The following is a 26,080-nucleotide window of genomic DNA, read 5'->3' on the forward strand; positions in this document are numbered from 1 at the left end:
TGGATGCATACACTATTGGATGCTCATCTCCTTTGGGCCAGCTATGAGCTAATACTGCCCCGAAGCCGTATGGGGAGGCATCGCATGTCAATACCAGATCTTGCTTGGGGGTCATAGTGTGCCGACTCCTTAGAGGATGATAGCCGTTTCTTCACCTCCCTGAAAGCTATAGCTTGGCTACATGGCCATTTCCAAGGCTGCCGCTTTTTTAAGAATTGATGCCAAGATGCCAGGATGGAGGCCAGGTTATGTATGAACTTTCTGTGATAATTCACCAGCTCAAGGAAAGACCTAAGCTCTGGTACAGACGTTGGAGCCATTGTGCTTTTAATTTCCCATCACTTTATCTTCCAAGAGGTGTAACCCAGTTTTGTTGCTTCTGTTGCCAAGTAGGTCATTTGGGGTGCCTGGAATATACATTTCTCCCTTCTAAGGCATATACCCACCTTGGAGAAATGTCTAAGGACTACGCCCAAGTTTTCTAAGTGTCCTTTATTGGACTTCCCTGTTGTTAGCATATCTACACCTTAGATAGACCTCTAAAATGTTCTCCATTATCCATTGAAAAATTGCACAGGCTGACTATACCCCAAATGGAAGTCACTTTTACTAGTACAAGCCCTTATGGGTATTAATTAAATCATGCTTAATAAAAACCAAAACAACTTCAGATGCTGCAAAACAGAAACAAAAACAGAAGTTGCTGGAAAAGCTCAGCAGGTCTGGCAGCATCTGTGAAGAAAAAGATCAGAGTTAATGTTTCGGTTCCAGTGACCCTTCCTCAGATCCTTGTAGCACACTTCTTAGGATCCTCATCCAACTGCAATTGCCAGTACGCACGGCCCATGTTCAGTTTTATGAAGGACAATATCCCTACAAGCTTTGCACATAAATCCTCCATGCGATGGATGGGGTATTCAACTAGCTGCTAAAAAGCGGTTTACCATTTGTTCAAAATTTCCGCAAAGGTAAACTGACCCATTGGGCTTCAAAATCCATCCAACCAATGCTGCCCACTCTGTAAACTGGACTGGTTTGATGATTTGTTCACTTTCCAGCCTTCTGATTTCTGCCTCTACTTTTGCCTGTAATGCAAATGGTACTGTGGAGGCTTTGCAGAATTGTGGAATTGCTTCCTGGTCAATATGCATAGTGGCTTTTTCTCCTTTAAGAGCCCTTTAACCATTCTAAGCCAGGTGTAGGTAGATTTTCCAGGGTGTGATTTCTCCCTGGATACCAGCCCATGAGTTCTCTTACTCTATTTAGGTCCAGTGGGATACTTTTGCTGTCTCGCGTCTGCATACTGGCAGCAACTACTTTCCTTGGGCAGCTTGCCAGCCCAAATCCTGAAGAAAATTTTAAATGTTTGGCTTTGTTTTGGGATTTTGCTGTGAGGTGACCTCGAGTCCCACTGCTTAGAATATGTCCTGAGTGAGGCTATGCAATTGGCTTCACTCAAGTGGTGTTCCCCAAGCTCATTTGGACTGGTGAATCCACTAGATCAGAATACCTTGAAACTCAAATGCTCCACTTGCCACATTTTCCAATGATAAAGCCAGTTGTACCGCCAGTTTGAAGTCCATTTGGGCTTCAGCTAGTAGGCACTTATGCATGGTTATATCATTAATCCCACAAACCAAATGGTCCTCAGTATCTCATTAAGGGTTAAACCAGTCATATGCCTTTGGCAGTCATCTTCACCTCTTCAAAAATCCTGATACAGATTCCACTGGTTCTCGAATTGCCACGTAAAACCGATAGTGTCTCAGAAGTAGAGGAGGTTTCGCGTCTTAATATTCCTCAACTAAATCTGTCTGTTCTTGAAAGGTTTTAGTATTTGATACTTCAGGGAAAGTCAGGCTCCTAATCACTGAAAAAGCTGGAGGTCCACAAACTGTCAGGAGAATTACTCATTCCTTTTCATCCATCCCAATGTCATTTGCCCAGAAAAAGTAATGCATTCTTTCTACATACCAGGTCCAGTCTTCAGCAGCAGGATCAAACAAGTCAAACTTCCCAAATAACGGCATGATGCCAGAAATGCTTACCCCAATTAGAAGACAACTGTCACAAGCAAATTTCTTCAGGAGCATGCTTTTCTCTCATCACCACTAAAATAACTTCACAGAGGCTGGTTTTCTATCACCAAGTCACCTTTTATTTACTCGTGGAGAGCCCTTGGCATTGATCCAGCTTCCCCAAAGCCATCTCTAAGAGTGAACAGGATGTCTGACACTTGTGTTCTTACCTGTCAGCTAGAGCTCCCTGATTGGACCAGAATAACAGTGCCAATCAGCGAACTCATATTTCCATGAGGATCACCTAAATATGTCCGTGAGGACCACCTAACTGAACTTGTTACAGTCACTTCAGGCGACAGGATGTAAATATTGCAGAGGGTATCAGACATCAGAAAGGGAAGCAGATATAGTCTGAGAAAGCGATGTTCCATAGCTAAAAATGTCCTAATCTTAATCACTTTGCATGCTAGTGTTTAACTGGAAAGTTGAAAATAAACCTATACATACAGCTGCTAGCAAGATATAGGCCGATGATTGTGATGTTTTAAAATTTGTCATGTGATCTGCGTATCACTAGCTAAGCCAACATTTGTTGCCTATCCCTAGTTGCTAGAGAGCAATTAAGATTCAAACACATTGCTGCAGATCTGGAGTCACATGTAGGCCAGACCAAGTTATGTAAGGATGGCAGATTTCCTTCCCTAAAATTTATTCATGATCTAATTGGATTTTAATGACAATTAACAGTGGTACATGGTCACCATTGGGTTACTGTCTTACTTCAGTTTTTCTCTTTTTGACTGAATGTTACCATAGAAAATTCCAAACCATCTCCCGAGAAAATTAGCTTGGGATTCTGATTTTGCGAGTCCAGTGATTCTACCATTGTGGTATTGCCTCCCCAAATCACTTTATGCCACATAACTGATTGGTGTCATCTACTTTAAAAACGACATAGAGTTTATGACTTAGAATTATGGCTACAGAAGAAAATATTCAATGAACAGTCAGATGGATACAGGATCTTTTAGTAACATAACAGATCACTTTAAGTTCACCCAAGATGGTGACCTGAAATGAAAACCCTCAAAGGTATGATGTGCCAAGATGACAAATAGAGCTGAGTGCCCAATGCATTAAAATGACTGAAGATCTGGAGTTCCAGTTCTAGCTGAAACATGACTAAAGTTTAGACTGCTAACCCTAAACCTGCTATATGAGATTTGCTGAGTTTAATGGGCCACTTTTGAAAGTCTCGGATGCCCTCCTGGTGAATATCATTTCAAAATACATGGAAGTATGAGACCAACACAGCATCTACTGTGGAACACTCCAGCTGCCCTCGAGTCCAGCCTGAAAGATAAAATGGAAGGGATGGAAAAGAAAGGAGTAGTCAAGACAACATTTACACCCTGGATTAGTAGCATTATCATAAGGGTCTCAATAAAACTTTGAAGAGATCTTGCAATCATTGAAGAAATGTTGCCACAAATTGCCAATGAAAAAGTTCTTTACTACCCTTGATGCAAAGACTTTTTACTGTCAAGCAAAGCTGGGTGAAAGCTGTAGGTTTTAAACTACATTTTGGATGTTATTCAGGACATACACATCGTTTTGTATGCCTTTTAGCATTTCTGCTGCACCATAAGTGTATTAACACAGACAATACAATATAATTAGTGATCATCATGGTGCAGAAGCTGTTATGGATGATCTACTAATCTATGGATTTGGAGAAAGAATGTAAGAAGCCATCTCAGATCACAATTATAATCTGGTGCAACTACTAAAGAGAGCACACCAGGTGAACCTGAAGCTGAATAAGAAAAAGAAGCAATTGCGAATGCCTCATAAGTTGTGTCATGACAGCATAGAGATTCTTTATTGGATCTGACAAGGTGAGAGCTATAGCAAGGATACAACAACCAACAGATATTAAAGCAGTACACAAATTTGTTGGATTTGTATACTCTAACAAGGATTTTGCTTAATTTTTCATTGAAGAGTGAACATCTATGCAAGCTATATGTGGGGGAGAGCTTTCCTGCTCCAAAGATGCTGCTTGGCTTGCTGTTTTCATCCTGCTCCACACCTTGTTATCCAGATTCTCCAGCATCTGCAGTTTCTATTATCTATGCAAGTTCACTGTTTAGGACTTGCAATAGTACTGGGGCACAGAATAATAAGCATTGTTCACTAACATCAAACAATTGCAATGACTAGACTGGTATTGATGTACTAAGTCTTCAGTGATAAAATCGCCTTGCAATTTGTTGCCCGTAAAACAGAATTTGGAACAATTAGACAACCAGTTTCATTTGCATCCAGGATATTAATGCACACTGAGGCTATGCTCAGATTAAGAATGTGTCCGGCTATTCTCTTTGCTTGTAAGCATTTTAATTTAATACCTGCCTCGAAAAGGCAAAATTACAATGGAATCTAACCTCAAGGCATTTCAAAACATCTTCCTGAAACTACTTCCATCAGCTCTAAAAGTGTCAGTTATGAATTTGACTTTGTTTGCAGAGATATCATCAGGCTGTGGCATACAAATAAGGGGAACAGATGTACATATTAGACATGCTGCTGACAGCAGTACTTCCTATGTAGAAAGTTGAAGAAAGAGCAATAAATCTTCCAGATTCATCAAAAACCAACAGCTAAGTGCAGGCTCTGGAAGTCATAAACACAACAGAAACTGAATTTGAAAGATGAATGTTTTGAACACGATCTCTGATCCTCGCCAGTTGCAACCATCACTGAATATATTTCAATGAAGACTGGAGTAGGAAAGGTTCTGCATTGTATCAACACTCTTATATGTGGAGCCACATAAGGTTTGTGTAGTTAAAGGATATCAATAAACTTTGTGGAATTCTTTGACACATCATTTGGGATATTTGCAATGATAGCTAATCACTAGAAGGTGACACTGTAAACGCTTAGCAGACGCATTAATTAATCATTGGTGCCATCTCATCTGGTAAAGATCTATGGAATTAATAAGCAAAGAAGGACAAGCTGTTCTAAAAGGGACAATGGTAGAATCATTGGCAGTAAAGATTGAATGAGCTATTTAATCCATAGCTAGTAAACTAACGATCATAATAATTAGCCCATATTTGGCCCAGAACATGATGATTATTTTGGTACTTTGAACTGCTTGAAATTCCACATCCTTGGAAATTAACTTGATCAAGGAAGAAATCCACCTAGATGTTTCCCTCCCTACCCTTATCTGCTTTCCGGAGGGACCACTGTCACTGTGACTCCCTTGTCCGCTCCACACTCCTCTCCAGCCTCACCACCCCCGGCACTTTTTCCTGCAACTGAAGCAAGTGCTATGCCTCCTATACCTCCCCCCTGCCACCCATCCCAGGCCCTAAGAAGACTTTTCACATCAAACAGATGTTCACCTGCACATCTGTTAATGTGATGTACTGTACCCGCTGTTCCCGTTGTGGCCTCCTCCATATCGGGGAAACTAAGTGGAAGCTTGAGGACCACTTTGCAGAACACCTACGCTCAGTTCGCAACAAACAACTACACATCCCAGTCACAAACCATTTCAACTCCCCCCACCACTCCTCAGACAACATGTCCCTCCTGGGCCTCCTGCACTGCCATGATGATACCACCCAAAAAATGCAGGAACAGCATCTCGTATTTCGCTTGGAAACCCTGCAGCCCAAGGGTATCAATGTGGACTTCACAAGCTTCAAAACCTCCCATCCCCAGACCACATCCCAAAACCAGCCCAGCTAGTCCCTACCTCCGTAACCATTCCTCCCCCCTCAAGCCCCACGTCCATCTCCTACTCACTAACCTCATCCCACCTCCTTGACCTGTCCGTCCTCCCTGAACTGACTTATCCCCTCCCTAACTCCTACCCACATTCACCTTCACTGGCTCTAGCTCTGCCTCTTTGACCTATCTGTCTCCTCTCACCCTATCTTCTCCTTTATCCATCTTCTATCTGCCTCCCCCTGTCTCCCTATTTATTTCAGAATCCCCTTCCCCTCCCCCATTTCTGAAGAAGGGTCTCGAACCGAAACGTCAAAGTTTCCTGCTCCTCCGATGCTGCTTCGCCTGCTGTGTTCATCCAGCTTCACACTGTGTTATCTCAGATTCTCTAGTATCAACATTTCCTACTATCTCCATTTAGATGTTGTCATGTTCATAATTTCTCCTTCCTTTATGTTTTGTATCTCAGCTGAGACAGTGGTCTATGCTGTGGCACTTGGTGCCACTTGGAAAGAGGTGGGTGTGGATGAGGAATGGAGTAGGATACAGCTGACTGAAGGTCTAGGAGTACAACCTCTATCACTCAATATATTCCTGGCTCAGTTAGCCAGCCAAAAGAAGAAGAAAGCCTCTGATCAAACATGCAGCATCCTTCAATGTAAACTGACGATTATCCAAATCAATTGCAGAGAGGAAAAAAATCATATCCCGATACTAGTGACATAAGAAGTTTCAATCAAGCACTATGATCTGTCAATGGTCTAGTATTTCAAACCAAAATCATAGGGAATCACCAATGGCAATATAGGAGACACCAAAGGATCACTGATCAGACAACTGTGAAATACTCTTCGATGTTAAGTGAAATTAGATGATACTACCATCAACTAGAAACAACAAGAATCTGCCAAAAACAATCCATGTGACAGCCCAACTCTGGAGGAAATTGTAACTGCCATCAACTAGGTAACAATCGAAATCCCTGGAGGTGACAGAATTCAACCTGAAGATTTTAAGCATGTTAGCCCTACCCTACATTCCACGCTCTTTGAGTTTTTTGTGACCTGTTAGGAATTCGGCAGGATTCCACAAGATCTTCAGGATGCCATTATCATTATCTTATACAAAAACAAAGCCAGAATGATCCAACGACTACGCGATTACCCTTCTTTCTATTGACTGGGAAGAGCCTGGCTAAAGTACTTATGAGTAGTCTTGCGCCTATCACACCGCAAAAGAACATCACAAAAACAGACAGTCAGTGCAGTTTCAGAGCAAAAGAGAAACCAATGGTATGGTAATTGCATTCAGACAAAACAAAGTGTTTTGAGACTGCGCATCTGCACATCACTTTGTAGACTCACCCAGTCAATCAACACCATGAGTGCAGATGAGCTGTGAAAAATCTTTGAAAAACATGGATGACCACAGAGGTTCTTGGCCGTGGCAAAGCAGTTTCATGAAAATTACTACAGACAAATCAAGCACAACAACAATCTCTCAAATCTCTTCCAGATCTCCAGTGGTGTGAAGCAAAGATATGTGCTGGCCTGATCTTATTCACCATCTTTTTTATTATAATGTTTCTCTAGACATCAGAAGACCTCAAAGATGACAGAGCTTACGCACACCTCTGGACTGAAGGACGTGTTTTCATTCTCCCTTAAACATTTCAGGCTCACACAAAGACAGGAAAAACTCATGCATAAACTTTTTTGGTTGATAATTGTGCTCTCTTAGCTCATAATCAGTCAGAACTGCAAAATATTAAGTGCATTTTTGTGAAATGGCATGACCCTTCACACTAAAAGAAAACTAACATACTGCATCAGCCTGCACACTAGGAAGCATCGGCATTGAGGGAACCAAGACAAATGCTGTCTCCTTTGACATCAGCATACAGACAGAAGTGAACAATAGGCATTATAAAGCAAACAGTGCATTCAGCAAAATCTGCAAATGTGTGTCAAGCAACCACAGCCTTTACAGCACGGAGTAAATTCAAAGTGCACAAAATCATAGAGATCACCACTCTTCTGTATGGCTTGAGTTATGTACTGCTGACACTTATGCCATTTAGAGTGCTTTAACTAGTGCTGCCTCTGCACTAGTCTCGAGATGCATTTCCAGGTATGCATCATAAACACTGAAGTTGTGGAAATAGCTAGTGAAGTGCATGAGAAGAGTGGGGAGGGATCACATTACCCAGATGAAGGGTAGACATCTGCTGAAGATGGTGTTTTATGGAGAGCTGATCGCTGGTAAATAGAATACAGGGGCCCATACAAATGTTTCAAAGACTGTCTTAAGATGTTGCTTTCTATGCATTGCATCAACCACTGCCAATGGGAAATGCAGGCCACAGATTGTGATGCCTGGAGATGCTGTGTCAGGAGAACGGCAGAAGATCTTTTGAGACTGAGCAAACAGCAAGTCGATAGAGAAAAGGAGAAGGATAGATTTAATTGTGCCAAACCTACTAAAGTAACTAAACTTACTTGTGCCTGCTAAGGGAGAATCTGCTGACCACGGATATTCCTGACTACCCTCCAGCAGCCTGCAACCAATGAGTACACATTCATAAAATCTTCATCTACAAAGAAATGCTGAGTAGAGATAAATCACATCAAGAGCTTCACCAAAGAACTTGTAATTGACTTCTCAAAAGACTGGCATAAGCCAGTGGGTTAAGTTAAAAAAAATGCTTTAACTAACAGTATATCAGTAAAAATCTCTGAGATTTTTACATCGAGTCAAATACTTTTTGGAGGGTAGTCACTGTTGTAATGTAGAACAAGTAATGAAGACCCAAGAATGGCAATGAGAAAATTGCCAAAATGATCTTTTTAGGAAAACCAAAAGAACTGCGGATGCTGTAAATCAGAGACAAAAATAGAAATTGCTGGGAAAGCTCAGCAGGTCTGATAGCATCTGTGTAGAAAATTTAGAGTTAACGTTTTGGGTTATTTCTGAGTAAGGGTCACTCAACCTGAAACATTAACTCTCTCTACAGATGCTGCCAGATCTGCTGTTTCCAGCAATTTCTACTTTTCTCTCCTTTTTAGGAATATTGCTTGAGGAATAAATATTAGGCAAGGGTTCAAGGAAAACATCCTGTTCCTCTTAGTTTAATATGATCTTTTATATTCACCTAAATAGGGCTTCATTTTATGATTTCATCCAAAAGATGACACCTTCAACAGTGCAATATTCTGGGGTGGCACGGTGGCTCAGTGGTTAGCACTGCTGCCTCACAGTGCCAGGGACCTGGGCTCAATTCCACCATTGGTGACGATCTGTGTTGAGTTTTCACGTTCTCCCTATATCTGTGTGCGTCAATGCCAGGTGCTCCAGCTTCCTCCCACAATCCAAAGATGTGTAGGCTGAGTTGATTAGCCATGGGAAATGCAGGGTTACGGTGGGGGGGGGGGGGGGGGGGGGGGGCGGGGGGGGGGGGGGGGGGGGCGGGGGGGTGGTGTTTGGGTCAGAGTGGGGTGCTGTTCAGAGGGTTGTTGTGGACTCAATGGGCTAAATGACCTGTTTCCACTCTGTAGGGATTCTATGATATTTCAATGCAGCAATAAAGCATTAGTCCGGACAATTGCAGCATCACCTGTAAGATCTTTCAGGTGTGCCCAGACTCTCTGTGCCACTGCATGCTGCCCTTGAAGCATCAGTTTGGGGGGCAGGGGGGTAGAGACTATCATACATACTCTTCTGGAATGTGCCTTTGCAAAGGAAGTCTGCAGAGGGATACAGTGGTTTTTGTCGAGGTTCGTCCCAAGCAGCTCTGTGACCCAGGACTCTGTGCTCTACGGTCTGTTCCCCACAGTGCACATTAAACAAACATTGGCTGCACCTGAAAGACAGTCTTTGGTCTGCCAGAGCAAGGAGCTGACCTCGACTGTGTGTTTCAGACTGGCTCATTCCAAAGTCCAGGACTATGTGATTAGGGACACACTAAAGCTTGGGGCAGCTGCTGCGAAGGCACAATGGGGAAAGACAAAGTTAAACGGGGTTCTGCTCAGTTATTGGACTGTCCCAGTCTCGCAAACGTATGCAAGTATGGTCTTGTACAGGTAAGATATGAATGAATGAATAAATTAGTTTTATTTTCATGAACACTGGAATGAATGCAGTGAGAAATTTGCAATATCGCCACTCATGCCACCATCTTAGGTACAAGATATCTAGGTATAACTTAAGTATTTTGTAGAAAATTGAAAGAATAATAAATTAAAAGTCCAGCATAAGAATAAAAAGGAAAGTACTTTCACCCCAGTCTGTGCCAGCACCTAGCCTCCAGACCACACTGGGCCAAATCTCCAGACCACGCCAGGCTTCAAAACTCGAAGTCTCACCTCCAGTCTGCACAGGGCCTTGCCTCACATGCCGACCTCTGGTCTGGGGCTCGCCTCCCATACTGGCCTCCAGTCTGGGACTCATCTCCTCCATTCTCCTCTGAGTAAATTTAGAAAGTTAAAAGTTTTTTAAAAAATTCAAGAAAAGGAAAAAAATTGAAAAATAATGGGCAGAGCAGAGAAGCTCTGGCTGAAGTGTCTTCCTCTGCTGCCACCTTGGATGATATTGGAGTGTCTTGGATATGCCTTGGCATTGTTTACTGGATACAGTCATTCTCAATTTGTTTTTGTCTCTTCATGCTCCCCAGATTGACCTATTCCCTCCCTACCTCCCCACCTGCACTCACCTTTACTGGGTCCATTCCCGCCTCTTTGACCTGTCTGTCTCTTCTCCACCTGTCTTCTTCTCTATCCATCTTCTGTCCGCCTCCCCCTCTCCCCCTATTTATTTCAGAACCCCCTTCCCCTTCCCCATTTCTGAAGAAGGGTCTAGGTCCGAAACGTCAGCCTTCCTGCTCCTCTGATGCTGCTTGGTCTGCTGTGTTTATCCAGCTCTACACCTTGTTATATTTGTCCAGAACCAAACTGTTTTAGTGACTATATATGTATATAAAGGTTTTTTTATGAATAAAGTATATTTTTGAAATTTAAAAGAAATCAACCCAGACAATTGCTGAAGTCTCTGGGCTAATTCTTGAATCCACCACCCTCTGACAGAGGTGTGAGTGCTTTCAACAAGGCTGACAATGAAATTTAAAAACAAATATACCTGAGCCCTTACACTTCTGTAATTACCAATTGAATCTTCTACCCAGTTATATAATGAACCTTCATTATCCAGCCAGGAATTATAGCTCAAAAGTTTTGTCTGTTTAGCACCCGTTGAAATGAACTTGGGCAGGCTCCCTCCAATTCCTGTTTCACATGAGCATACTGTGTAAAAATCTCATAATTTTGTTGTGTCTACATGGCGACTGAAATGGAAACAGTAAAAGTGAGTAACCGGGCCAGTTTTCTAAGATTGAAAATGAGACAGGAAAAAACTGTGCACTGCACTTAATTGTGCTGTCGATAGTTTCATAGTGCATTATTTAACACAACTGACAATGGATGGTTGAAATTGTTTTTCTGGCCCAGACTTTAGACAAAAGGAACGGTCTTACCTTTCTACACTAAAAGTTTGACGAAACCTGAGAAGACAATTGTTAGCTAAAATGTTGTCAGATCAAACTAAATAGGGTTTAATAATAAGATCGCGTTCATATTTCTTTGCAGTAGTTCGGCATTTAAACTTTCGTTGACCATGCAAATACAAGCGACGCTTAAAATATCAGAAGAAACGAATATATTCAAACCAATCAAACTCCAGAATTACACTGCAAGTCTTTCCTTGTTCCCGAGAAGGATACAAACTTGACACGTGGCCGGTGCACCTTAAAGGCAGGAGTAATGACTGTATGGTTCGAACACCTGCTTCAGGATTGAAGTGGTTGTAAATATTTATTATTATACTTGAAGGTGTTAAGTGTCTCGATGTGTTATTGCAGCATTATCACCGCTGCACAGTTGGCTCGTTCCGGTGAAGCCGGTTGCTGAAATGCCACGCAGGCAGGCAGGGGCTGAGTGGATGAGACGCCGTGAAGCAGAAAGGGGCATCGCCACTTCATTGCACGGGTGAAAAGGGAGGGACAGCCCGTATTAAGGTCAAGGAAATAAATGGTCAATAAAATGAGGAAACTCTTTCGAGGCAGCGGCAGGATCCTAGCGATTATTTTTGCCGCCTCAATTATCTGGTTGATCTTTGACATGGCAGCGCTACGGTTTTCCTTCACCGAGATCAACAGCAGAGTTTCCAGGGAAGAGCTGGTACGGCTGGAGCGGCTGAGGGCGAAGGTGCTGCAAGACCAGGAGCTGCACAAGATGTTCAGGAAACGGGCCGGAGGCGTTTACGGGCTTGCCGAGGAGGGGGACTCAGGGCGGCGGGCTCGCCATGGAAACCGCTCCGTCCCGGCCGAAGATCTTGCGGCTGAAGCCGCCGAAAGGCTGCCGGCAGCCGGCGGGCGGCAGATTGAGGGGAAGCGGGCGAAACACTTCGTGCGACTGGGCACGCGCCCCCCGACCAACGGCCGCGCTCTCTCTGTGCCCCCCAGAACATTCTGGAACCGGCCAACGGCTCCCCAGTCTCGACACCGCGGAGATCACGGCCGCCTCCACACGCCTGCATGGCGGCCCCGGCCGGTACTCGCAACTTCCCACCCCGCCTCACTACCCGGGAAGGTATCCGACGTTCGGAGGCCCGATCTCAGCAAGCCTTTTCAGCACCCCCCAACAGGGGCGAAAGTGATGGTCCAGCCGGTGAGTCCTGCTGGTCAAAAGTCGCAGTTTCAGCCCGACCAACGGGGCAGGTCGGCCAAAGGAAGCCGGCAACAAAGTGTGAAGCCGGCGGAAGAAAAGCCCGATAGCGACCGCACGGTAGAGGCCACCCCAGGCTCCCCACTTCACCCACACCCCTTACCAACTGAAGCAGCAGAAAACGCTGAAAGTACCGCGCTGGAAGAAAAGCTCAAGGTCAATTTATCTGCCGTGGCAATCGAACCAAATACAGTGGCTATACCGGTCAATGATACAGTAAAACAATCCAATGGGAAAACAGCCCCCACTTTTAAAGTTTGGAACGGAACAAAAAATGAATCCGCCACTATTAATGGCATAAAGGGTCTTGTATTGAAACAGGCTGAATTTAAGACTGTTGTAAGCGGTTTATTAACCAATGCCACAAACACACAGACTGAACTTGAAATTAACGAAACGGCAATGAACAATTTAATAAAAAATCAGACGTATGCCATTGAAGAAAGCGATTTTTCGAAAGATATTACGATGGAAGCAACTCTTAAAATCAACGAAACAAACGAATTACAGAGCGATAGCAATATTCTAAACCATTCATTTACTCATTTAGATTCTGTTGTCGGAGTGCATAAAGTTTTGGGCATTGACATAACCATATCCCCTCGTGATTCCAAAGCCGTTGGTCAATTCGGGCATCGAGCAATTGTGCCAAAGGAACATGAAAAATTAGCAAAGGAGAAATGGAACGAGGGACATTTCAACGTATATCTCAGTGACAAGATTCCACTGGACAGGGCTATTCCGGACACCAGACCTGAAGGGTGAGATAGTAATTACAAAATCTGTGATCTGATCTGTGGCACTCCATGGCTTAATGACGTTGACGGGTTCAGATTTTATCCTCAGACTGTAAGTTAGAGGTCTGCTGTAATCATTCTACAGGTTCATTTGAAAACACAAGTTTCCAGAATGTAGCCCCTTCAGATGAAGTAACAAAGAAGCACACAGAACACAGAATTTATAAAGATGGAAAGGCTACACAACTGATGAGGATGTATTAAACAAACCAAAATCTTTAATTACTTAGGAGGTTTTAATTGATTAATAATAATTACTTAAATTCTGTGTTCAACCTGCTTCTTTCTCACTTCACCTGAGGAAGGAGCTATGTTATGAAAGCTTGTGTTTTCAAATAAATCTGTTGGACTATAACCTGGTGTCATGTGATTTCTGACCTTGTCCACCCCAGTCCAACACTGGCACCTCCACATCATGGTAATCATTCAATGCAGATGGATAGGTCTGATCAAATTCAGTGAAGCCAAACATATCAGTGCCTATCCTGATGAAGGGTCTAGGCCCGAAACGTCAGCTTTTGTGCTCCTGAGATGCTGCTTGGCCTGCTGTGTTCATCCAGCCCCACATTTTATTATCTTGGAATCTCCAGCATCTGCAGTTCCCATTATCTCTGATATCAGTGCCTATGACTGTTATGTTCTTTTTTGGAGACAATCTTGTGATACAATGATAGTGTCCCTATCTGTGGGTCAGAAGCCCTGTGTTCAAGTTCCACCTGCTGCAGAAGTGTATGTTTGAACAAGGTAAGAGAAGAATATTTATTGTTTGGAAAATGCACAATCAGTAGCATCCTTATGCACTGCAGTAATCTGATACTCACTCTGTGAAAGGCCTTTGTGCTGAGGTGGTGCACCTAACTCTCGGCCAAAAAATCGGGTTTAAGTCTCGCTTCCTTCAGAAGTGTATCTAACGTAAGATAGAACATAGGTGTAGAACATAGAACAGTACAGCACCATACATGCCCTTCGACTCACAATGTTGTGCCAAGCTTTTACCCTAAACCTAAGGTCTAGCTAACCTCCACCCCTACCTAATACTATTATCCATATACCTATCTAATAGCCGCTTAAATGCCCCTAATGAGGCCGACTCCACTACCTGTTCCGCCAATGCATTCCATGCCCCAACCACTCTGAGTAAAGAACCTACCTCTGAGACGTCTCCCCTATATCTACCTCCACTCACTTTAAAACTATGCCCCTTCATAACAGCTACCTCCACTCTAGGAGAAAGTCTATAGGTGTTCACTCTATCCATACGTCTGATCATTTTGTATACCTCTATCAAGTCACGTCTCATCTTTCATTGTACTAAAGAGATAAGCCCTAGCTCTGTCAACCTTTCCTCGTAAGACCTTCCCTCCATTCCAGGCAACATCCTGGTAAATCTCCTTTGCACCTTTTCCAATGCTTCCACATCTTCCTTGTAATGAGGCGACCAGAACTGGATACAATACTCCAGATGTGGCCAAACCAAGATGTCTGAATAAGTGGATTAATAAAATATTTAATCTCGCTTGTTTATATGCCAGTGTCTATAATATTGTGCTAAGTGGGTAGACATTTTGAATCAGCTTGTTCAGATATTCTATAATACACCTCTGGAGCAATTGGAGCTTGATCCCTAGGTTTCCAAGCACAGAAGTAGGGACACTATCAATGCATAATGACATGGTGTTTATCACTCACGTTAGTTTGTTACTTTTGCTGTACATCTAGAATTTAGCATTATTATTTTCTGTACTCTTAAATCCTAAATTTATATCAACCATTTTGCACATCAGAAGTTTTATTTTCCAAGATTTATATAGCTCCTGTTAGAATTTTTATTGGAACATTTCTCATGTTAACTCACCAATTTCAGGTGGTGGGAAGCAATTCAAATCACAAAACAATTTTCAAAGGCTGGAACTAATTAAATTTGTATTATGCTCAAAGAGAGACGTTGCCAAGTCATATTTTTGCCAGTCTATTAATCCAGAGACCCAGGTAATGTTCTGGGGACCTTGCTTCAAGTTCCAGATGATGGAATTTAAATTCAATAAAAATCTAGAATTATCATAATTGACAGAAAAAACAATCTTACCTGATCTACATATGATACCAGCCCTCTTTGAAATGGTTTAACAAACCATTCAATTGAATAAAGCCCTAAAACGGAATGAAAACACATCGACCTGAGTACTGACAATGGCAAAAACAACCAGGCCTTCCTTACTAATAGCTGGAGACTAGTGCTGAAGCCAGGAGGGCTGTCAAGTAACAGCCTGGCATAGTCATACTCTTGGAATCATACCTTGTTGATGCCCCAGATATCACTATCTCCATTCATGGATATGTCCTGTCCCACTGGCAGGGAAGACTCAGTGGAGATAGTGGCACAGTGGTATACAGTCATGAGGGAATGCCCGGGAGTCCTCAACATTGACTTTGAAGAAACTTGCCATCAGATCAAACATGGGGAAGGAAATCTCCTGCTAATTATCATGTACAATCCTCTAACAGCAGAGGAATCAGTGCTACCCGATGTTGAGCAATATTTGGAGGAGACATGAAGGGTGGGACATCACAATTTCTACTGCAAAGAGTGGCTCAGAAGCAATGCTCTTGATCTAGCTGCTCAAGTCCTAAACAACATTGCTGCTAGAGTAGTCTACAACAAATAGGGAGGGGAAAATTATACCCGATCTCATCCTCACCGATCTGCCTTCTGCAGATGCATCTATGCATGATGGTGTCAGTAAGAATGACCAGTACACAAACCTCATAGAGACAAAGTCCTCCCTTCATTGATAAACCTTATATCATGTTGTGTGGTATTATTACTAGGTGAAATGGTACAGACATGAAACAGACCGAGCAACACAAGACTGGAACTCCATGAGGCACTGTGGGCAGCAGCTGAATCATACTCCAATACAATTTGCAGTCTCATGCCTCGGAATACCCCGACCATTTCCATTATCATCAAGCCAAGTGATCAACTCTTAATCAATGAAGATTGCATGAGGCCATGCCAGAAGCAGCACCGGACATGCTAAAAAACAAGAGATGTTGTCCTGATGGAGGCTGTATGTCTAATTGCACACCAAACAGCATAAACAGCAACTGATAGACAGAGCTAAGTGATCTCACAACCAATGGATCAGTTCTAGACTCTGCAGTCCTGCCACATCCAGTTGCGAATAATGGTGGACAATTAAACAATTCACTGGAAGATGACAGTCCGCAAGTATCCCCATTTTCAATTATTAGAAGCCTAGCATATCACTGGAAAAGATAAAGCTAAAACATTCGCAACAATCTTCAACCAGACGTGTCCAGCAGATGACCCATTTTGGCATCTTCCAAAGTTCCCCAAAACCACAGATGCCAGTCTTCTGCCAATTTGTTTCAATCCACATGATATCAGGTTGGTGGCAATGGATCCTGACAAAATTCTCGCAACTGTATGGAAGACTTGTCCTCCAGAACTTGCTGCACCCATACTATGCTGTTCGAATATAGCTACAAAATCTACCTCACAGTGTGGAAATTTGCTCAGGTGTGTCCTGTGCACAAAAAACAGGATAAATCCAATGCAGCCAATTATCACCCCTTCAGTCTACTCGCGATCATCAGTAAAGTGATGTAGGGTGTCATCAACAATGCTGTTAAGCAGAACCTGCTTGGCAACAACCTGCTCAGTGGTGCCCAGTTTATGTTCTGGCAGAATCACTCGGCTCCAGACCCCATGATAGCCTTAGTTGAAACATGGACAAAAGAGCTGAATTCCAATGTGACGTGAGAATGATTGCCCTTGACATCAAGGCTGCCTTTGACTGAGTGTGGTGTCAAGGACTTCTGGCAAAACTGGACTCAGTAGGAACCAAGGATATAACTCTCTGCTAGTTGGAGTCATACCTGACAGGAAGATGTTTGTTGGAGGCCCATCATCTCAGCTCCAGGACACCTCGGCAGGAGTTCCTCAGGGTTGTGCCCTAGCTCCCATCAGCTTCAGCCATCCATGTCTAAATGCTGAAAGACCTGTAGAATATCCAGGCTTAGGGTGAAAAGTTGCAAGTAACATTTGCACTATACAAATACCAGGCAATGACAATCTCCAGTAAGAGACAGTTTAATCACCACCGACCCTTGATGTTCAATGGTGTTACCATCTTTGAATCCCCCACTGTCAACATCCTGGAGTTACTGTTGATCAGAACCTGAACTAGACTAACATATAAATAACAGTGGCTACAACAGCATGAGAGAGGCTAGGAATAATGCAGTGAAGAACTCACCACCTGACTTACTGTTCTGAGGAACGGTCACCGAACCCAAAATGTTAACTCTGTTTTCTCTTCCACAGATGCTGCCAGACATGCTGAACGTTTTCAGCAACTTTGTTTTTGTACCTGACTTACTAAAGCCGATCTACTACCTACAAGGCTCAAGTGAGGATTGTTATGGAATACTCCCCACTTGCCTGGTTGAAAGCTGTTTCAGCAACACTCAAATAGATTGGCACCATCAAATACAAAACAGCCTGTTTGATTGGTACCACGTCCACAAACAGCCACTACTGACAGTCAGTAACAGCAACGTGTACAATCTTAAGAGAGACAATGCATAAATTCACCAGTGGTCCTCAGACAGCACATTCCAAACCCACAACCACCACTGTCTAGAAAGACAAAGGCACATTAGGCACAGGGATGCCACCTGCAAATTCCCCCCTCTGAGACCACTCACCTGACTTGGAGCTATGTCATCCTTCAATGGGTTACAATCCTGGAATTCCCTCCCTCAAGGCATTGTTGGTCTACCTACACCACGTGGATTGTAGTAGACCACGAGGGCAACTGGGTGCCACCTTCTCAAGATCAATTAGGGGTAGGCAGTGACACCTACATCCCCTGGTGAATTAAATAGAAATATATGGTCATTATTATTTTACTATTGAAAGGTATAAATTGTATTTATAGTGCATTATTTACTTCAGATGCCTGAGTTTGGTTTACCTACTCTATAATGTTTATTTCAGACATTGGTGAGTCTGTATGCTGGATAGATGTATGACATATTGCATCGACAAATGGATACAAAAATTATAAGAAAATTAACATTGTAAATTCAGAAGTAGTTGCAGTTTCCTACTTAAGACTTAGAAGGAATCACCCACATTTTGCTGTAGTCTGAAAAAGACTATTTCAATTTAGTAGATCTGCAATTCAAAACTAGTTTCGCTTGTTAGTTTCTTTTTGTGAAAACTTCCAGAAGTTATATCGAAGGATCCTATTAATTATAGAGAATAAGCAATATCAGTAAGCATCAAATATATTTAGTTTTATACAGTTGGGACTAACCCAGGTATGATCAGTTTTATGACAGGAATATAAACAAAGCTTTTACGGTCATGCTGGTAATAATTACATTCCAGCACAGTGCAGACAATGCCTTTTGCTTGCGTGGGCCTCACCTGCTGAGACTTGAACAGGAATAAGAGTTTATGTCAAAAAGCACACAATTTTTGTGATAGAGATAACAAAGTGTGGAGCTGGATGAACACAGCAGGCCAAGCAGCATCTTAGGAGCACAAAAGCTGACTTTTTGGGGCCTAGACCTTTCAACAGATGAAGGGTCTAGGCCCGAAACGTCAGCTTTTGTGCTCCTAAGATGCTGCTTTGCCTGCTGTGTTCATCCAGCTCCACACTTTGTTATCTCGGATTCTCCAGCATCTGCAGTTCCCATTGTCTCTGCTACAATTTTTATGATAGCACAATTTTGATGTGAACATGGATTTTTCTTCAAATGGAACGGATTTTCTATTCTGATGAGGTCAAAGCTGGGAAAACATAATGACATTCACTGTGTTTAGAATAACTACATTTGTTACATTCCCCTCCTGAAGAAATCTGGAACTGGGGAACAGTTGAAACATGAGTCATGTCGCATTTAAGTCCGCGATTGGAAAGAGTTTCTCCTCTGTTAGGTCCGCAATTAGATCAGCCAGGGTCTACTTCTATCCTAACTTCGTACAATCTTAGGACAGCAAAAATATTTTAATCCATTCATTTGATCTTATCTCCTATAATTGTTTGCTTTACAATTCAAATCAGTATTGATTACAATATGGGCTGTTTGCAATCGGTCTGACTCCATTGAATAGTAGACAACATAGTGGGCTATGATTTCCTACAGTGGATCATGTAATGCTGTCAGCCATCTGCAGACTGTAGTACACCCAGTATCAGATTGTATGTATCCAATTAAAAAATGGCAGTATAGAAAATAGATGTATCTTTCAAAATTCTCCTTTTCGTAACCTTAAATGGTCACAGTGATTGGAAAATAGCAAATACAACAGTTTTATTCAAAAAGGAGACAGACAGAAACCTATAAGCCAGACAGCCTAGCATCTGTCATAGGGAAGTTGCTAGAATCCATTGTTACGGAAGTTGCAGCAGGATATTTAGAAAATTGCAATTTAGTTAGGTAAAGCCAACACAGCTTTGTGAGAGTGAAGTCAAGTTCAAATAATCAGTTATGAAATACAAAATGTTAGCATGCTGGGACAGCAATTAACTAGGACAGCAAATGAAACATTGGCCATTATTGCTAGGGCATTGGAGTTTTAACATAGGGAAGTCTTGTTGCAACTGTACAGGGTCTTGGTGAGGCCACCCCTGGAATACTGTGCACAGTTTTGGTCCACACATTTAAGAAAAGATATACCGATACTGGAGATCATGCAAAATAGATAGACTAACGTGATTTCTGGGATAAAGGGGCTGACTTATCAAGAGCACCTAAATCGATTAGGCCTTTTATTCATTACAGTTTAAAAAAATAGGTGGTGTTCTTATTGGAACATGCAAGATTCTAAGGAGGCATGGCATAGTTGACAGTGAGAAGACATTTCCAACAAAGAGATTGTCTAACTACATTTACAACAGTTTTTTTTATTCACCTGTGGGACATGGGCTTTGCTGGCTGAGCAGTTTTATTGCTCATTCCTAACTACCCTTGAGAAGGCAGTGATGAGCTGCCTTCTTGATCCACTGCAGTCCATGTGCTGTTGGTTTCCCCTGCAATGCCCTGAGGGAGGGAATTCCAGGATTTTGACCCAGAAGCAATAAAGAATCAACAATATATCTCCACGTGAGAATAGTGAGTGGCTTGAAGGGGAGCTCGCAGGTGGTGGTGTTGCCATGTATTTGTTGCCCTTGTTCTTCTAGATGGAAATGATTATGGATTTCGAAGGTTATGTTAGAGGACCTTTGATGAGTTTCTGCAAGGCATACTACAGATAGTACACACTGCTGCTACTGAGCACTGATAGTGAAGGGAGTGGATGCTTGTGGATATGGAATCAAAGAGGCTCTAGGGAGTCAGGAGATGAGTTACTTGTTGCAGTATTTCTAGTCTCTGACCTGCTGTTGTAGCACTTTGTTTTTATGTAGTTGACCTTCTGATCAATGGTAATCTCAAGGAAGTTAGTAGTTGTGGATTCAGGGATGATCACACCATTCATTAAATGTTGAGGGGTGGTGGTTGGATTACTTCTTTTTGGAGCTGGTCATTGCCTGTCATTTGTGTGGTGCAAAGAAATTTCTTCTCCCAGAAAATATCTGGAATTCTCTAAAGCGGTGATTTTTGGAGGCTAGATCATTAAAAGTATTTAAAGAGGAGCTAGATGGACTTGTGAAATATCGATGAGTTGAACGCTCTGAGCGCTTACACAAAAGAGGGGCTGAGACCTGGGGAAAATCAGCCATGACCTTATAGAATGCCTGGACAGATTTGAGGGGTTAAATGATCTGCTCCTACTCCTATGTCTTATGCTATTATTAGAGCTTTTGATAAAGCAACATCTAAGGTAAATAGAGATGGACTTGTTAATGTGGTGAACTTGACTTTCTAAATGGCATTTGATAAGTAGCCAAATCAAAAGTTCCTACACAGGATAATACCACATAGAGTAAGTTTTGATGTATTGGCATGGTTAAATGATTGGTTTGCTAACAGGAAACACATAATAGCGACAAATAGGGTTTTTTGAGTTGGCAAGCTGTCAACTGGTGATGTGCCACAGAAATTAATGGTAGGTCCTCAAATACTTACAATCTACATCAAGAATTGCTAAAATCCTTTCTGAAGAAGGGTCCGGACCCGAAATGTCAGCATTCCTGCTCCCTTGATGCTGCCTGGCCTGCTGTGTTCCTCCAGCGCCACACTGTGTGATCTCTAACTCCAGCATCAGCAGTTCTTACTATCTCTGACACAGCATGCTTGTCTTTATTGGTCAGTGAATTGAGTACAAGAATTATGATGTCATGGTGCAGCTTTATAAGATTTTGGTTAGGCCACCCTTAGAGTATTATGTTCAGTTCTGGTCAGCACATTACAGGAAGATTGTGGAGGCTTTGGAGAGGGTGCAGAAGAGGTTTCCTAGGATGTTGCCTGGAGAAGCCAGAAAAACTCAGGTTGTTTTTTCTGGAGTGGCAGAGGCAGCGGGGAGACTTGATGGGGTTGACAGTCGGAATCTTTTTCCCCTAGGGCGCAGACATTTAAGGTGAGAGGGGGAAAATTCAAAAGTGATCTGACAGGAAAGTGGTACAAATCTGGAGTGCACTGCCAGGGGTGGTAGTTGAGTCAGATACGATAGGGGCATTTAAGGGACTTTTAGATAAGCACATGAATATCTAAGAAATGGAGGAATATGGACCAAGGTCAGGCAGAAGAGATTAGTTTAATTTGGCATCCTGTTCGTGAGCTGAAATGCCTGTTGCTATGCTATACAGTTCTACATTCTATGAACAGAGATTAGTACCGTTGTAGCGAATAAATGTAAAGGTACTGTTAACATCCTCCAATCTTGCTCCATCCCTCCATATCCCTTCCCATTGTCTGTAGTGAACTGCTGTGGAAAGGTGGAAGAGGACAGCCATTGCATCTACTATAGTTGTTTGTGAAAGTGTAAAGAACAATCAGTAGGCTTGGAGGGCTTGTTGAAGAAAGGCAGAGTCATGTTTTTCATAGAAGCAATTCTTCACTCAGAGCCCCTCTTGCAGTGGATGGGGTGGAGTGAGGTAGAAAGGAAATTTGTGTCTAGAATAATACTGTTTTCAAGACTGATGCTCCTAAGGTATGTTCTACATTTTGCAATTTCCTGTTTTCAATTTGGATATTTTAGGAGCAAAATACTTGAAACACTCAGTATCTGTGGAGAGAATGGATGGATAATGTTTCTGCGTACGTTTGGTCAGATTTTCATTGTATTGTTTTCTTCTGAGCACGTTGCTAATCATTGATAAAAGAGCAAATTACTGCTATCGATTGAAATGCAAAATGGGAAAATTCTGTATATTCTCTGTCTGGCAGCATCTTTGGAGAGGGAAACTGAGCTAATGGACCCCATTTCCCAGCATCATGGGAACCCTGCACAAATCAGTGGGGTGCTGACAAATCAAGTCTTTGAGGAGTTGGCAAAAGTAGAAAAAACTTGAACAAAGGGTTGTGGGAGAGCTATATGGGATTATCAAAACAATCATCATGAATTGCTTCTGAAAACTTGGGGACAAAGGTTATGATTTGAAATTGTTAAAATAAGTTTTTGTCCAGAAAACTTAAAAGTGCTGAATCAAAAGCTGAGGTACTACTCTCAAGCTTAGCATTTATCTTCAGAGCAGAGATGTCAGAGTGGACGTGAAAATGAAGAATTTAAATGGGTATGATTGAGATACAGAACTAATCTGAAGTGGTTTGCAAAGTGATCTCCCAAATTGCATTAGAATGGCATCATAGAATTGTGCAGCATGGAAACAGACCCTTTGATCCAACTGGCTCACGCTGACCAGACAGCCCAGTCTGTATACTGTATCACCTGTTCCCGATATGGCCTCCTGTACATCGGGGAAACTAAGTGGAGGCTTGGAGACCGCTTTGTGGAACACGTATGTTCAGTTCGCGACAAACGACTGCACCTCCTAGTCGTGAACCACTTCAACTGTCCCTCCGACTCCTTGGATGACACATCCATCCTAGGCCTCCTCCAGTGCTACAACGATGCCACCCGAAGGTTGCAGGAACAGCACTGCTTGGGAACCTTGCAAGCCCAATGGTATCGATGTGGACTTCACAAGCTTCAAAATCTGCTCACCCCCCCCCCCCCCCCCACGCATCCCAAAACCAGCCCAGCTCATCCCCGCCTCCCTAACCTGTCCGCCCTTCCTCCCACCTATCCACTCCCTCCATCTCCACCCTCTAAACCCTTCCTATTCATATAACCATCTGATGCCTTTTAAATGTTGTAATTACACCTGCATCCATCACCACCTCTGGCAACTCATTCCAAACACACAACACCCTCTTCATGAAAAGGTTGCCCCTTAGGTCTCTTTTAAATCTTTTCCCTCTCACCTTAAACATATGCCTTGTAGTTTTGGACACCCCCACCCTAGGAAAAAGACTTTGGCTATTCATCCTATCCATGCTCCTCATGATTTTATAAACCTCTACAAAGCCACCCCTCAGCCGCCGATGCTCCAGGGGAAATAGCCCCAGCCTGTTAAGCCTCTACCTATAACTCAAGCCCTCCAGTCCTGCAACATCCTTGTAAATCTTTTCTACACCATTTTGACCTTCAAACATCATCCTATAGAAGGACGACCAAAGTTGTACGCAGTATTTTAAAAGTGGCTTCACCAATGACCTGTACAGCTGCAACATGACCTCCAAACATCTATACTCACTGTGCGAACTAATGAAGGCAAATGTGTCAAATGCCTTTTTCACCACAGATGTTTTTCTATGTTATACTCCATTTGCCAACATTTTACTCACTTACTTAATCTATTACTATCTTTCTGTAAATTGTCTGTATCCTTTTTCCACCCTGGCTTTCCAGCCGTTTTTGTGGGAGCAAATTACTGCAGCTGCTGGAATCTGTACTGAAAACAACAAATGCTGGAGATTGCAGCATGTCACACAACATCCATGCAGAGAGTGCAAGCTAACATTTCGAGTCTAGCTGACTCTCTTCACCAGAGCAGTTATTTTTGTGTTATTTTGTTTTATCCCATATTTCTGACCTCCACCCATATGGATTTTTCATCAAGTGATCCACTTCGACTGTAACTCAGATTTTGTTTACACCTCAGCCCACATCCCTGACTTGTGACTAAATGGTGCAGACGGGCTTCAGTTATATTTCGGACCTGATTGTACTCTGTGACCTGGCTGAAGTGTCAATAAACAGGTCTTTGAGACAGTCATTCCTCTTAACTGCTTGGCCGTCTTTTCTGTTTACATCTGCATTAAGGTGTCCTTAGAGAGAAACCATGCCATGTTCACCTGAATGTTTGATACCTTTTGTGACTTGTTGCTGTCTTAGGGGCTAGAGTGCATCATCAGTCTCCAAAATATTATTTTAACTAGATAGATTTCTTTTACATTTTGCCTTGTGTCTCTCAAGAATATCAGTAGTCACCTACATTTTTGTCTCCTTCTCAGGCTGAATAAGCTGGGCCTATTTTCTTTTGGAGCATCAGAAGCTCAGGGGTGACCCTTATAATCATGAAGGGCATGAATAGGATAAATAAGCAAGTCTTTTCCACATGGTGTGGGAGTCCAAAACTAGAGGGCATTGGTTTAAGGTGAGAGGGGAAAGATTTAAAAGGGACCTAAGAGGCAGCATTTTCCCGCAGTGGGTGGTGCATGTATGGAATGAGCTGCCAGAAGAAATGATGGAGGCTGGTGCAATTGCAACATTTAAAAGGCATTGGGATGTGTATATGAGTAGGAGGGGCTTAGAGGGAAGCAGGCCATTTAGGATATCTGGTCGATTATGGACGACTTAGATTGAAGGGTCTGTTTCTGTGCTGTACAACTCTATGACTCTATGAGGTAGCCTGAGCTAATATTGCTTACACTTAATATTTGAAATTGGAAATTTGGAAATTGTTGTAGCTGATGGTTAAACCTGTAACAGAAATAACTACATCTGAGAAATTAAATAAACAAAGATTTTCATTTGTTTTATTATAGGAATGTGTAAGATGAAGGTCTAATGAACTAACTACAGCATTTTAATAGGAGTGAAGATTGGATAAATTGAGGGTGTGTGGTTAACAAGCCTGCACAAATGATTGCCAGCAAAACATAAACTGGTTCACCCAGCTCCTCGCATACAATTATCGTTTTCTATGTATTGCTAGACAGGCACTTCCTTTCTGAAATCACGTAAACTCCTGGAATTGAGTAAATCACACAAAAATTCAGAAAATTTTGTAAAGTTGTTCTCCAATTCCTATAAGTGATTTAATCTAATTCAGGAGGTTACTTAGATTTGACCTGTATGCAGCATATTCACCTATGGTGTGAAGCAGATTCAGTTCTCTCATTTGAAGAAATCTTTTGAATTTAGAGAAGAATCAAGAATTGGTAGAACTCCTTTGTATCTAAACAACATTGCACATGCCATGACTCCACTGTTTAAACTTTATACCCCTTGGACATATTTCTTCCAGGTGTTCCAACCAGGTAGTTCACAACAACCTTCCAACGACCAGCATCATCATGTGCTTTGTGGATGAAGTATGGTCCACACTTCTGAGGTCAGTACACAGCATCTTCAACAGATCACCAGCTCATCTCATTAAAGAAGTTATCCTTGTGGATGATTTTAGCACCAAAGGTAAGAAAAAACTATTTCAGTCAGTGTAACTAAAACATATATTTCTCAAAAGACTCCTAGATA

At 42.4% G+C, this 26,080-nt stretch overlaps 1 protein-coding gene across 1 annotated transcript in view; it reads left to right on the forward strand.

Annotated features, from left to right (window-relative positions):
• Nucleotides 1-11,540: 11,540 nt before the first annotated feature.
• Nucleotides 11,541-26,080, forward strand: part of LOC125454480 (polypeptide N-acetylgalactosaminyltransferase 5) — a 78,912-nt gene continuing 64,372 nt past the window's right edge. Inside the window, exons 1-2 of the mRNA XM_048535305.2 lie at nucleotides 11,541-13,302; nucleotides 25,851-26,017. Coding sequence (XP_048391262.1) covers nucleotides 11,846-13,302; nucleotides 25,851-26,017 — 1,624 coding nt within the window. The 5' untranslated portion in view covers nucleotides 11,541-11,845. The remainder of the gene's footprint in view (nucleotides 13,303-25,850; nucleotides 26,018-26,080) is intronic.

The sequence above is a fragment of the Stegostoma tigrinum genome, chromosome 7 (genome assembly GCF_030684315.1).
Source record: "Stegostoma tigrinum isolate sSteTig4 chromosome 7, sSteTig4.hap1, whole genome shotgun sequence".
In the NCBI taxonomy this organism is placed as follows: Eukaryota; Metazoa; Chordata; class Chondrichthyes; order Orectolobiformes; family Stegostomatidae; genus Stegostoma; species Stegostoma tigrinum.